The following is a 15,183-nucleotide window of genomic DNA, read 5'->3' on the forward strand; positions in this document are numbered from 1 at the left end:
AAATATTAATTCTTTGAAAAAAGAATTAAGTTGCAATTACATCCAGTCCTGTTAAACAGGTGATAATTAAAGAAGTAAATTTTTGAAGCAAAATATTTTAATTAAAATGATAATAGAAAATTCATGCATTCTGAAATTAACCCGTGCTTCACCTACTTTTATCCTTTTTAAAAAAATGCCCACTATCGAGAACAAATTACATTACTGACACACGAGATATATAAACTTTATCGCTCGAAAAGTTAAAAGAAGAAATGTCGTCCAGAATTCTCAGTGAATATTTGCAAAGGAATTGAGAAATACCAAGTTACAATAACTCAAAGTTACTGCGGAAGGTAATAAAAGTTGATTGCTAAGAAATCATCTCGTTGGCACGCGATTGATTGTATAACGCATAAAAACTTGGTCTTGAAAAATTATTATTCGTTTACAGTCGGAATATCGGGTGTTTGTTTGTAGCATGCCCAATTGAAGTAGCTCCACGGAGAAACTTTAAAAAAAAGCGACAAAGTTTCAACCCGCTAAGTGTACTTGCCCGTCGGTTTTCGCGGTGAACGTTGAAATTCTTCGAGTCTTTAATTTTTTTCCTACGTTGAAAATTTAAAACTCAACGATTAAAAGGCGTTGCATAAAAACAAACACATTCGCTCGACAAGTCCATTTCACTTTTCTCCACATAGAAATCGCACGTACATGACGTGGTCTGTTCCTCTTCGCAAACAACCAACGCGATACGGAGATTTCAATTTAAGTCTCATAAAACTTTTTAAATTAACCTCGCACTCTTTCGCGAGCAGCGCACTCTTATCTCGAGGAACTTTTTGCCTATTCTCATTCCTCTCGTATAACGTCTTTCTCACTCGATGTCTTAATGTACTCCAAGCAGCTGTAACGCACTCGCAGAGGAAAAGTAATCTTGGCTTTCATTTTGGATTTCCGATAAACAGATCTTTTTAATTACGCTCCACGCTTTCGACTTTTTTCTCTCGTACCGATGTAATTTGCATACATTTTCCATAGCCCACGTGACCATTGAACACGATACGACGGCGATAAAAAAAAACAAAGGAGTAACGCGAATAACAGTCGGGTATTTATCGAAGTTGACTACTTCAGTATCGAGCGAAGCCTCGGTGCCTCGGGATCTTAATGCAATTAGCGCAACTCAATTCTCTCTCATTCTCTTGCATTTAAACTCGTATAATTACTAGAATCGCGTGTATAACTGTCATCGTCTGAATTCGGATTTGCGAGGCGAAAGCTAGAGTATGTTTGCCGTATCGCCCGAGGCAAGCTTGAAAAAAGACACTCGTGCTCGAAACGGTAGGCTCGTGCATTATTCTAAATTTTGGTTTTCAAAAATTATTAAATCGTTGAAAAATCGACGTGAACGCGAAATCGAAGTTGCATAAAAATGTATATACGCTCTTCCCACGGTCGCACCACGCCAGTACTTCATTTATCTTTCCCCCCGAAGCTCGCAGGAGTTTGCTACATGTATATACGAGTCGTAGTCCCGAGCTTGAACTTAAGCTCATTGCTAGCTACACGTCAAGCCCTTAACTATGCTACGCTTCGCCCCTCATACTCCTACCTCAGCTCTCGTGTCTCGAGTAAATACATTCGATCTGCCGTCGAACAAGCTTCTAAGAGAGATATAGAGAGTGATAGAGAGAGGGAGAGAGAGGGAAGCGCAGCAGCAGTGGTAGTACCACACTGTGCTTTCCTTTGCTTCTCCTCTAGCTCGCATAGAGAGAAATAGATATACCTTTTAAGCAGCTTGTGCACCTCTCTCTCTCTCTTTCTCGTTGGAGGCGTAAATACATGTATATATAGGTATATTCCTCTAGATGTATGTGTATACTTAAGACCAGATAGAGGAAGATATTGCCATTGGACGATTGCCAATACAGAGAAGCTCTCTTAAAGAGTCTCAAATACTGCCTGCTACCAACCATCGTTCCCCATCCTTCTCTTTTATTCTCTCTCTCTCTCTCTCTCTATTTCTCTGCACCTTCATTTTTATTTCGTGTGTATTCGCCCTAGCGTATATACTACAAATCGTCTTTGCTCGCTATAGGCTTATAGGTTGTATTCGATCTCATTTTCCAACGCATCTTTTCATTCATCGTTTGTATATGAATAATATGTTTAGTATGAGTGGAATGTTATGTGTTTTGATTGAAGGCTGCGAGCGGGGCTGAAATGAAAGCAAAACGGTCGTTATAATTTGAATTCCATTCAAGTAATAGACTGTTTGGGTACTAATTGAATTAGCGCTGCTGTCTGCAGACGAAGAAGCGCATGTAATTCGTGAGCGGGAATAAGCCTGAATTATAAGTGAACTTTACGTGAAATTCATAATTCCGTAATGCATTCAGCGAACGTTAAATAAAGCCAGTGTGTAGCTTGGGCAAAAATTCGCACGCGTTATCGAAGTGCGTTATATAGATGCTCCATATCACGTTCAGACTCATTTTTATTCAATTTGCCTGTGTGTGTGGAGAAAAAGCTGTTACTCGACATATATGAAATATAACGAATAGCAAAAATACCGTTCGTTTCGCAGTCTCTCTTTCTCTCTTTTTTACTGGCAAATAGGAAAGTTCGGCAATTTTCTAACGCCGTTGCTGCCTTCCCGGGTACACGAGTATAAGTATACATGATAGAGAGACTTTTCATTATTGGTTTTTTTTCGGAAAGAAAGAGAAAGCGAGACAGGGTAAAATTATTAGGTCAGCGTGACTCTAATGCACAAGCGTTTATATACATATACATTTGAGTGAGAGAAAAAAGAGGGAGGGAGAGAGAGAGCGAGCATTTTACCTCGTTTACCTGGGCTTCTTTCACTCGCTATCGGGGGCTCGGTAATGAGTCGTAAAAGGTTTTATGTGATTAAAACACTGTTAATTTTGCTAGAAGTAATTTATTGGCTCATTTTATCGCAGTTTTATATACATATATACAAACGCAATTCTATTATGCATATCGTATGGGCGTTCGAGTGCGTGCACGTTTCGTGAGAGAATTTTTTTGTAGTCATCGGTAAAAAAAAACGCTACTAGCTTCCTGAAGCAGAAAATTTTTTATATTGATCAGAGTATCAGCGTTCCGTGATTAGCAGCGTGAAATTTAATAAAATGCATTCCATCGACCAATTCATTTCAGGGTGCACATGTGAATTTGTGGTAGCGAGGATTACAATATTATTTCATGAATATTACTATGATTAAAATAAAAAATTAAAAAATTCACGTAAATCGAAAAATTCAATCCAAAATAAATACAACTTGAGAAAAAAAATCCACAATAATAATCCAACTAGAAAGTTTAAGGTATCTGAAGTTTCCCTTGTTCTCATCTAATTGCAATCGGATTGATCTCAAAAAAAATTTATTTTTAATTTATTTTTAATTTTTATTTGAAGTTGTTAATACAATAAATAAATTATTTATGTAACACATTATTTAACAAAGCGACAGAACCAAGTAATTGATATTTATTTACTAACATATGATGTCAAGGCTCAAGTTTATATGTTTATGATTTTTTGATCTGCCGAGATTTCATCCCGTTTCAAATATTTTTATTATCTGAAGTAAGGGTTAAGAAAATTAATCAGCATGGCTTGTAGCTGCAAAGCAAATGTTACATAAATCTTCATTTGTGAGCTGCTCGATGATCATTTCACAACAGAGAATCGGCAGCCGATAACATGTTAACTCCAAAAAAAAGTCCAGGGCCCACCGTCGGAAAAATCCTCTCAATATGATCTCACACAGGTGTGCAGTACAGGCCTGAAGACATCCTTCAGAAAACTTCACCAAAGTTAGTGAGCGCGACAATTCCATGTAGTCCGAATGTGTGAGTTGTTTCGCCACCTGTTCGGGTCGTAACTGAATCAGGTCATAAAACGACAGGCCAGAACTTGTCATAATTTTTTTCGCTTCGCTCTCGAACTCATCGTCATCATACCATAATTCATCAAAACTATCCAGCGACTTCTGGAACATTTCGCACTTAGCGAAGAATTTAGCGATTGTCAGGGCGTCGTTTAAATCCAGTACATATCCTCTTTTTTCAAGACTTTTGACGACTTCAAGAGTTCCATATGCTTGTTTCAGTTTATAATTGCACCAATAATCATATTCCGAGTCAAATACCTTGAAGTCACTCTCAAGGGGAAAAACGAAGCCAGACAGATCAGCACCGTAGTCCAACAGATACTCAATCACTTGCGGTAAAAAATTTGCTACAGCCAATTGCAACGGTGTCCGACCCAAATTGTCCCGAGCGTCGACATGCACTGTCTGCTTAATATCGTCGTTGATCTTTAAGAATATCTTTACCAAGTCATTATCGCTATAACGAAATTTGTCTCTTTTGCAAATAATGTGTAGAGGTGTCGATCCCGTCTCGTTAACCAAATTAGGATTCGCACCTCTTCTTAGCAGCAATTCGATCATAAGTTTGTGTCCAGTTTTCATAGCCGAGTGCAATGGTGTGTTACCAACATTGGTTCGGGCATCGAACTGCAATGTCTGCTGTAGATCGTCGATGATCTTGAAAAATTTCTCGGCATATTCATCGTCGCTATAACAATCCTCGCAAAAACAGTGAAGAGGTGTATGTCCCGTAACGTTGACCAGATTCAGATCGGCGCCGTTTCTCAGAAGCAGTTCAAAAACTTCGATATTGTGATGCTCCAGAGCTACGTGTAGCGGCGAATCACCTGTTTCTTCCCAAAGGTAATTGGGGTCGTATCCGAGGTCGAGGAATTTTTGAACGAATTCACAGTCTGACGTGCAGGCGGCATGAAAATGTGTGAATCCAGATTCATTGGTGTAGTTCAAGTCAAACCTGTCGTAAATTTTAAAAAGTTCAGGGATGCATTCGTAGTCCGAGTCCATAGCCGCGTCATGCAACGGTGTGTTGCGTTGCAACAGTGGCTTGCCGTCTTTATCAAGGTCAGGCTCGTCTTTGTAGCCGGTTCGAAGTACAAATTGGAAGAATGCTCCTCCTGGATTATTCTCCCGTTGTAAATCCGTAAAATGTAAGGAAGCATCCAAGATAAGACGTTCGATTTCTTCCTTTTTAAAAATGTCTCGGAGGTTAGGAAGTTCTTCTTTCCAGTCGATGACTAAGTTGTAAAGTTGCTTGATAAATTTAACTCTCTTTTTTTCGATCTCCCAATCGACCTTCACAAGCATCAATATCAATCTTTCTATATTATCACAGTCATAGACATAGTCACTTTCATAGCTTTCGTCGCTATCGTCGCTTTCGGAAGAATAATATGAACTTTCATTGGATCGATCGTCGGACATTGTTATGTTCACTCACACACCAACTCAGTCACGTAAGGTATTTATAATTTTTACGACGAGATCACTTGCTGCGATCTTCTTCTGCTGTTTACACTGCAGCGTCGTAACGTACACTAGTCACTAACTCTACGCATACACTCATACGACAGTGCAAATACGTGTGATGCGTCGTTTGAATTTGGAGCGAGCAGACTGCACGAACACGCAAAGCTAGCGAACCAGCCAGACGAGTGCAACGGAGACAGAGATACGTGACGCTTTCAGAGGCATAACGGCCAAGCGCGATGTGTTTGTTACGCGGGACGCGGAGAGGGGAGCAAGCTGACTAAGATTCTCACCACTGCTGAGTGCCGACCAATCATAACATAAACCAACTATTGCATTCTTGAGTCATGGAACTCGCGACTTTTGTGCTCTCTCGTTTCTCATGGACTCGCGTTCCTAACCTCACCCAACGAGCTCCTAGACGTTTTACATAGGAATATATTCAAAAAAATATAGGCGTCTCTACAATTCTTATTTTTGCTGCTCGAAGACCAAAACCTTAAATAAAAAAATGATACATAAGTAGAGGAATTTAGCTCGGTTCAGAGTTATCACTGAGCTAGTTATGTTTTATACGGAAGCTTGACATAAACGCGTTCATATGAAATAGTGCGAGAGAGAGAAGGAAAACGAAAGAAATTCTTGGTAGCAGTAGCATCAGCAGACGTGGTGGCGAAGAAGATTATCGCAACTACCGTGCCAACCGACTTCATAGCTTCAACGATATACACGCACGTGTATATTTATTCATACATGCACACGTATACAAAACTGCACATAAATTGACGTTATCTGGCTGCTCTTGACTCGACCGCTTATCCAGTCACGAGCTCTAAATGTTATACGTCAAGCACATACATATAGAGAAATACACGTGCATTATACCTACTACAGAAATAACGAACATCGAGAAGAGAGACCCTGGAAGAGAGAAAGAAATTCGAAGTATACACCGGGTCACAGTTGAAGGCAATATCCAATTTGATGTTTGTGAATCAGGTGTATCGTGCAACACAAAATCAGTGGTATATCTTTTACAGAATGTATTTTATGGTTTGTAAATTGAACTTCTCGTTATTTTAGCTTACCTGATTTTGACAATCTCTTAAAACTACCTGAACTATCTTTTTCGTGTCAAATCAAAATATTATTATCGGCTTCAAATTTTTTAATAGCCTAATTAAAATTATTAAAAAATGGCCAAATATAACTTCATGATTAATGAAAAAATATATCGAACCAGTAGCGACTCTGTGCAATCGGCAGTGGTTCAAGTCAGCAAATTGATCCACATAAACTTTCTGGTATGAGCTATATTGCCTCGAGCACATAAACTATATATAATATATATATTATATGCAGACGCTTATACACACTCGATGTACCGTTAATTAGAGATCAAAATCGGACTTTGCACGGGAATACAGTCAGCCCTTGTTGTATAATACGGCTGATTGCGCCAGAAATGGAATCGTTAACTTGAAATATACGTACTGTCTCTTTCCTTTTCTCTCTCTCTCTCTCTCTCTCTCTCTCTCTCTCTCTCTCTCTTCAATTTCTGCTGATTTTGCACATTTCTGTATTTATTCAATTCTTTTCGCTTTTTTCTGGCGATGGAAACTAATGCAATGAGTGGAAGAAATTACAAAAAATTCGATCACATTTTTAAAATAGTGAAATATTTTTTATGAGGGATAAATTAAAATCCCATTGATCGTGCGCATGAGATTGCCTTCTTTTCCGAGAAAAAGCAGCGCATTAACTCAAACGTAGATTTCTCGATGATATATTGGTTTGAATGCACGCTTCACATATGCGCTTATTTCCACGTGTCAGCTTAAACGCCAAAGTTGACAAACGGCATCTTTCGCCTTCCAAGAAAAATGTCATTTCACCTATAGCACGCTCGCATAGCATATCGAATATTCTAATAGAAAAATTGCATTTTCATCGCACTTAGATCAAAGTATTATTCACGACGACGAAATATTTCCTTCTCATCATTTACGCTTCGGAGCGCATTAAAGCACTTTTCAATGCCACAAGGACGGTAACGGGGTTTTCGTCGAATCAAGGGCGTGCGAGGTAAAACTCAAGTCTTCGTCTCTGTCGCGCGGAGAGAGAGAGAGAGAGAGAGAGAGAGAGAAAGCGAGAAATAGAAAGAATAAAAGAGGGCTGCAGGATAGGCAATGGCAAACGAGCTTCGAAGTAGTGGAAGCACGTCCGTCAGTCCGGAAAGTTTGCCGAGCCAGCACTACGATCGCCGTCGCACATTTACTGACTTTGGCTATGCCATGCAGTGTCACTGTCTTCGTTGGCTTAACCCCTTTCCCCCCTCGGTAATAGAGTTGTGCAACCACACGAGTTGCGCAACTTTCTTTACAAATTTCATTCCTATATAGTAACGTTATTTTGGCGATTCAGAATTTTGTCAATTTGAAAATTACGCGCGCGTTTTAATATGCCCGTAATGCCAAAGAGGAGCCGGTTAAAAAAGATAGAGAGGTAACCCTTCAAAGAGAAGTTAGCGTGAGCAAACAATTTTAAATGAAAGCCCGCGTTAACTCGACAAGTGGAGAGGGAGAGTATTTGCCTTTGAATATATTACAAGTCATCTTGAGCGAGTAAATATACCGTGGAAGGGTGAAAAAAAAATATATACTTGAACGTCTCGCGCGCACATTGAAAAGCGCTTCCCTCCTCTTCCGTCTCTCTCTCTCTCTCTCTCTTTCTTTTTCTCGGCATACACGCGCGCGCACGAGAGTGGAGTTTAATACCAAGCTAAATTCGAATGAAAAATTTACGAAAGAAAACTTCCAACAGATTTATTTTATTTCATCGAATGTAAATGTTTACTCATCTTTGTAAATTGACCGTTACAAAAGTGTTGCATAAAATATAACCGCAGAGTTTCATAACTTTTCCGGATAATCTGACTTGATTAATTTAATTCTCTCGGCGAAGGTTAATTCTTCAAACTTTGCAACTAACCTTCCCTCATTCTTTTGACAAGTTTTTCCGAAGAAAAATGTCAACAAATCTTGTACTTTAGAAGAAAATTTGCAAACTTTTTACCTTTTTTTACTCTCCTTCTCTCTATCTCGACAAGCTCCAGGTTACAGGTACGTGTACAGAAATTAATGGTTCGGTATGTGAAAAACAAAATAACTGAACTGATCTAGTCAGAATTTGAAAAATCATGAAAGCTGCAGAAAAACGTAAAGGGCTTGACTCCAATACGTGCGAATACTTTCAAATGCCCGACTGGGATAGCTCAACTCGGCTAGCGTACTTTGCATTTTGGTGAAAACTTTCCAATAGATGCAACAATGAGCGCTGAAAAAAAGTATTATTATTCTTTGTACTTTACCTCTAACCGCTTTGCGTTGAGCTGTTGTAGCATCTGTGCGGTTTGCACACGAGATGAAGCATAAGAGGAAAAACAAACGGAAAGTGAAAATTCGAGGCATGAATACGAGCCGAGGAAATAAAAATTGCGTATAGCTACTCGCGTGGCGTGAAAAAAGAACGAAAATATGAGCAAAGAAAGTTGAGGTCAAGGAGGAGTTGAGATGATACTTAAAGTCAAGGCTAAAGCATCTGAAAGCCTCTTACTCAACTTTTTTCCACCGCTTTTATACATATATAGAAAAATTTAACATCACGCGTATTTTCTACAAATATATAAGTTTCAAAACTTGTTTTTCGCTCTACTTCACCATTTTATACTTATACGTGGGATGCACGTGCAAGCTTTAATATATATAAGAGAAAAAGTGAGGATAGAAAGAGAAATTAAATAAACGCAGCTTCTTCGCGGAAAGTTTTATGAAACTGTCAAAGGAAATTATAAACGCTATAATTAGGATCAAAAGTTAAACGCTCACGAGTCTTCGGAAATTTTATCTCTTTTCCATTTTCGCGCAAAAATATATACATCAATACAATGAAACATCAAGGCTAGCTGTCTATAGAGTACGCATGAAATTTTTACCCGAAAGATCCAATAAGTGAATTTAAGCCTATCGCCAAAGCGACTGCGTATAATCCCTTGTAGTAATTAACAAATCCAATTTTCATCGACAGTAGTCCAATCCGTTTGTTCAATGGATTCTCCGCAGGAACTATATACTAACTGCAAACTTTCAGATTATATATATATCTGGGAGTGTGTGCGTGCGTGTGCGAGAGACAGAATCCGAGGTTAAGCAAAGGAAAGGTAATCGTTGAATTAGATCGTTAAACTGATTACCGCGTGAGCTGCTCTGCGCCATCCAATTATTATGGGATATTATCGTTCTTGCTTTTTTGAAATACTTTGCGATAGGTGTAAAAAAAAAATTAGAACTCACCGCTCCACGTGAGAAAATTGTTGAAGTGGCAAAGTGCAGTGCGCAGTATATAAACGATTTTTCTTCTGATACTAAAAGCAACCGCGGAACGTCTTTGACTTTATATATGCGTCTCTATACGCACCGATGTCTGAGAGTAAACGAAAGAGAGAGAGAGAGAGAGAGACACGCTACGTATAGACGCAAACACGAAACCAAAGTCATCGGAATGGAAAGCTCTCGGTTCGAGGCGCTTCTTCTTTCTCGCGTTCTGCGACAGAACTTTCAAGAAATCAGCAAGAGAGCGAGAGACTCTCCTCGGGGTAAAATCGCTTGCGTCCTCTCGCTTTAGTGATTCAGATTATGCGTTTCACTGATAATTGCGTGATAAAGGCAGATGAACTGCATCGAGCAAAAAAAAAAAAGTTTTCTTAAAATTCTATTTGTCCCGGGCAAAGTTTGCTCGGCGAACAATCTTAAAAGTTTATACCTTCACGCGACACAATATTTGTTCATGCATAAAAACGTGCTCGTGCTGAAATTTCACAGGGCACGAGTGGCTCGGGCGGCGGTAGCGAGGGTAGCCTAACGAAGCAGCAGCTCGAGCTCATACAGCAGATAATGCAGCAGCAGACGCAAAAACAGCAGCAACAAACTCCCGGCCAACAGCAAGCGCAGCCCATCGTCAACGGCCTCAACAACAATGGCCAGCAGCAGAAAAGTACCAACGTCAAATCTATTGTAAAGTCGACCACAAATATTTCCGGCCCGATTATCACGACGGTGAGTGGCAGTGTGGCAGCTGCTCTCAACAGATCCAGTCCAAAGCCAAAAGTTTGGAATCACGCTCAGGTGAGTTGTTTCACTTTCTTTTTCACTTGTTTTGTATTAAGATTAGTAGGTGACAAAGGTGAAAGGAAACAACGTTTAAACATAATGATATCGATAAAGAATTTTTAAAAAACAACAACATGAAGAGTAAAGGTTATTGCAACTTTACACGAAGCAGCATTTGAGGAAATAAAGTCACTACTCAGTCATGTCCTTCTCTACAGCCTCTTACTATTTTTCTGTCTTTTTTCTTACTTTGTCTTTTTTTTCCTCTTTTTTTATCCAACCGCGTACTGTTGCAAGCTCCAAGATCAAGAGGTACAAAATATTACCAAAGAGAGCTTGAGCTACTGCTGCTTTCATCAGGTCTAATTACTCAACGACGACGATATCTTGTTACTGCACAACTTCACTCTCGCACTTGTAGCACTATATAGAGGCTTCGGCGATACATTACCGAAATTAAATTCAAGCGTACAATCGATATTTTAGTTTAGTTTTCTCATGCTGTTATGGTTTCACCTACGTACGGCAAACTAAAATCGCGACTTGATGCGTGGATTTTTTTTGTCAATTTACGTTTTAAAAAAACACATTATAGCGGAGTAATCTCGTGCCCGATAGAATCTGCTAATTGGTCGCTCTCTCTCTCTCTCTCACTCTCCGTACGCAAGTTTTCCAGCTCCTACCACCGCGCGAGCTATTTTCTTTCTTCTTTTGCGCACTCTGGCGTGTACGACGTCAAAGCCCCGACGAGCGATGCAAGCGCGTGTATGTGTGCGAGCGCGTGTGTTTGTCTGTCTCGCTTTTTTCAATTAATACGAAATATATAGCAAGCGGATGGGATATAAAGAGTTAACGAACTTCGACGTCTCTCTTTCTCTCTTTCTCTTTCTCTCTTTCTCTTTCTCTCTCTTTCGACGTGCATGCTTAGAAGCGCGCACCGCTGCTGCTGCCGCTGCGTAGGTACAATTTTTTCTCCTCTGAAATTTTAAACTTTGATCAGTTATTTTTCTATATATTCATGAGCCTTTGAAGCGCACGCGCTCATCTAATTACTTGTCGACCAATCAGTTGTAAACTCTCGATAATTTGCTTCATTTTTTGCTCGCGTTGCGGAAAGTTTTGTAAAAAGCTTTGTTCCTCGCGCGCGCACGCACACAGCTGATCGTTCATTCATTCATTCTTTATCGGAACTCGAAATCTGCTCAAGTATTTTCTCGCTTATATTTAGGCAGCAGCCTAACTTCATTACGTTAATGGCATAATAAGCGCCGTGCGCGCGTGCTGCTGCTGTTGCCGCTGCAGCAGCAGGATGATGCACACACTCGCGTACATTAGACACACGACACACACGCGCAACTCAAGCATCTTGCATACATATAGCGGTAGCAGCTGTAGCATATTCGAATCCTTCAACACACGCGCACACACTCATGCACTCACACACGCGCGCTCGAAAGAGTATAGTTGTTGCTATCTCTACCTCTGGAGCAGCGGCGGTACACACTGTGCAGAGCATCAACGCTCGTACTGATATATAGGTATATATACACGCGTGGATCGATTCGCTCACACGCGCAGTTACCCATTAATATGTATGAGATCTTCTAGTCGAAGTACTCCGAGAGAGCACAAGCCTGAGGACGCTTTCATTCTTACTCTCTCTCTCTCTCTCTCTTTCTCTCTCTTTCTCTAGCTTGCTGTATGCTCTACGTTTATACACAGATATATACGCACGCGCTCACACACACGTGCATATGCTGTTACTAACTCCCGGTTACCATTTTGTTCTCTGACTGTGCACTCTGTGCATGCGTGCACGTATACAGAAAAGAACTTGACACGATTTTTTCCTCTCTCTCTCTTTTTTTAAATCTTCCCCTCCCAACTTGCACCCCTTTCTTTGTCCAACGTATATGTGCATTCCTATTCTCCACATTAATGTAGCTCGCGCACACATGCGCGCAGGATTTCTTTTTTTTACATTTTGCTCGCTCGCCTATAGCGCCAGCCGCGTATACGCGTCTGTTTTTGTTATCGACGCGAAAAAGAGCCATTCTCTTTCCTTTCTTTTTCTTCGCTCGCCATACCTAAAAATATTTTCTTAAACGTTTCACGCCGCCGCGTTTTTTCCTCGAATCACATATTGTTGAGCTTTATAAGCCCATATAGATTTACTCGGCGCGCGTATAGGAAAATTGAAAACTCAAGCGCGCGTGAATTGAACGAAAACGTCGATTACTGCTGCTGCTGCTGCTGAGCTGAACGTGTGTTTAGAATCGAGACCTTTTTGCACGCGCGCCCGTTGTGCAGCATGTATGCAGGAAAGGAGAAAAAATGTAAAAAATAGGCAGCACTCAATCTTCCAGGTCTGAATCGGCCTGGCAATCGACGCTTGAATGGTGTATGTAGATTTTGTATGCTCGAAGATTTGCTATAGATTTGATCGCGCTAAATTTGAATCGACGCGAAATTCACGTGGACGTTTGGCGATTGACAATCCATTTGCTGATGTAAATTCACTAAAACAAAATTCATAATTTTGACGAGGCACTTTTTTTAAACTACATTTTCCCTAATACTTTGTCTTTGTTTACAATTTTATAATAATAATATTACGAATGCTTTTATAATTGGTAATTATTGTTCAATTACATTTTACTAATTTTGAACTTGACTCGTTTGTAGTCGTGAAATTCATTTGATAAACACAAACTAACTCGATTTTCGTTTAATTAATTCGCGCGCTCTCATCGCACTAATCGAATCGAAAAAAATGTTAGGTATACACGCCGTACGCAGACACTCACGCTATTTCAAGAGATCCTATGTGAAGTTTACACACGCGCGCGCGCGCACGCACCCAGTAGTCTATATATGGCATAACACGACTAAATGCATCAACTCGTTTCGCCTCTGGGTGTCGAACTCTCCTCAGACGCAGCCACACACTTGCATACATATATGACGCAAACTTTCGCACCGTAACAAATTATATTGCCGTGTAGTCTCGCACCATCACTTCCATCACAGCCGCCGCGCGAGCTATATATACACCACCACCAACCTCGTTTGATTTTCCTCTGTGCACGTGCTAGTTTTATACCAACATAAACGAGATGCACAGCAGCATCTAGATACACAGACGAGAAGACACGATAAAAGATAAATACATATCGAGTTTGTATCGTCGATTCAGCAAATAAGTCTGTATATACGTAACCGTGAGTAAATTGATCGTTACTAGGCAAATAGCGTTCGGATACTGCAGTGTTTCAAATAGTAGTGTATCTGCCGCGCATGTGTCACATCTGGGCATATTTGCTCGGGAAATGTTTGCATTTCTTGAAGATGATTTTTATTTGGACTCGCGCTTCTTGTCACGGTGGAATAACGACGATAATAATTTGAAAGAAGATCGCTAACAAGGTTTCAGTATCGTCAATTTATCTATACGCAACTTCAACTTTTAGTTCACCAATAATTGCCTTTTCCGTATTGACGTCACGTATAAGTATTGGTTATTGATATCATCATAAATTATTACATAAGTAAAAAAACAAAATACAAATTTTTATTTTTAAATGTATCTTTTGAAAAATATAAATTGGCATCATTATGGAACATGGAAAAATTGCATTAGATGATATTTTTTTTATATCATACATAGTGTACAAGCAAGGTGGGTAGCAATATGTAAATGCACGGCCTGCAAACTCGTTAATCGTAAACGATCGGAAAAGCTCATTAATGATGATAACGCTGAATTGCGTTGGCAGCTTGTCCTTGTTGCATTATAGTTCTTTATGACATCATGGCCTGTGAGTGTCATTACTTTGCCGAGAGACGCGCGAGCGAGACATCGATAAAAAATTGATGTATTAATATCAATTTTCCTCGAAACCAATCAAGCGGCTCAATTTTCGAGCGCATTGAAAATGTCGCGCATGAAAAGAGCAAAAGGATATTTTTTTTTTTTTTTTTTTTTTTTTTATAAATCGAAAATTATCGTATCGTCGCAAATTAAAATGCCATCGTTAACGAGACTTGGTGTATGTGTACGCAGCTCGTGCTCGCGCGAGGGCTGCCGTACATATTTCAGTGAAAATGTTTGAAAAGAAAATGCATCATAGCCAGAGCTGCTTGCACGCGCTCACCTTGGAATAAAATATCATGCGATATTATATATAGACATTATAATATACGAAATGAGTCGGCGCATCTGTTGCCATTTTCTTCATTACATAGAGCTTTCTATCTCTAACTCTCTTTTATTCGAGTGTTCGCCCAAAAGTTGCACGCGGCGCCTAGCGCTCGACTCGCGTGCGGATATTAAAAAGTCAGCGTAGCGCGCGTTCCTCCTACATCATCCTTTTGAGGAAATTGGTCGACTTTTCGTCCTCGTACTCACACACACTCCCGAGCAGTAGCTATAATCAACGTCCACGCATATATATATATATATATATATATATACTAGGGGGGCTGCGCCCCCCTGCTCGCTCCGCTCGCCAACCCCCCCGTTAGGGTGATATACATTTTATTTTTTAATGAGGAAAAGGGTTTGTCTTTAATAATTTTATAGTTTAAGGATTTCTGCTCTTAATATTTTTAGTCCCTATTTACCACAAAAATGGACATTTAAC

General features: G+C 39.8%; 1 protein-coding gene across 1 annotated transcript in view; it reads left to right on the plus strand.

Annotated features, from left to right (window-relative positions):
- The window catches only part of LOC106653824, a gene marked incomplete at its 5' end in the record, with an annotated part of 166,017 nt that overhangs the window by 117,378 nt on the left and 33,456 nt on the right, over positions 1-15,183 (plus strand). Inside the window, one exon of the mRNA XM_014373403.2 lies at positions 10,253-10,555. Coding sequence (XP_014228889.2) covers positions 10,253-10,555 — 303 coding nt within the window. The remainder of the gene's footprint in view (positions 1-10,252; positions 10,556-15,183) is intronic.

Source organism: Trichogramma pretiosum, unplaced genomic scaffold, assembly GCF_000599845.2.
Source record: "Trichogramma pretiosum strain Unisexual culture from Peru unplaced genomic scaffold, Tpre_2.0 scaffold103, whole genome shotgun sequence".
Taxonomy (NCBI): Eukaryota; Metazoa; Arthropoda; class Insecta; order Hymenoptera; family Trichogrammatidae; genus Trichogramma; species Trichogramma pretiosum.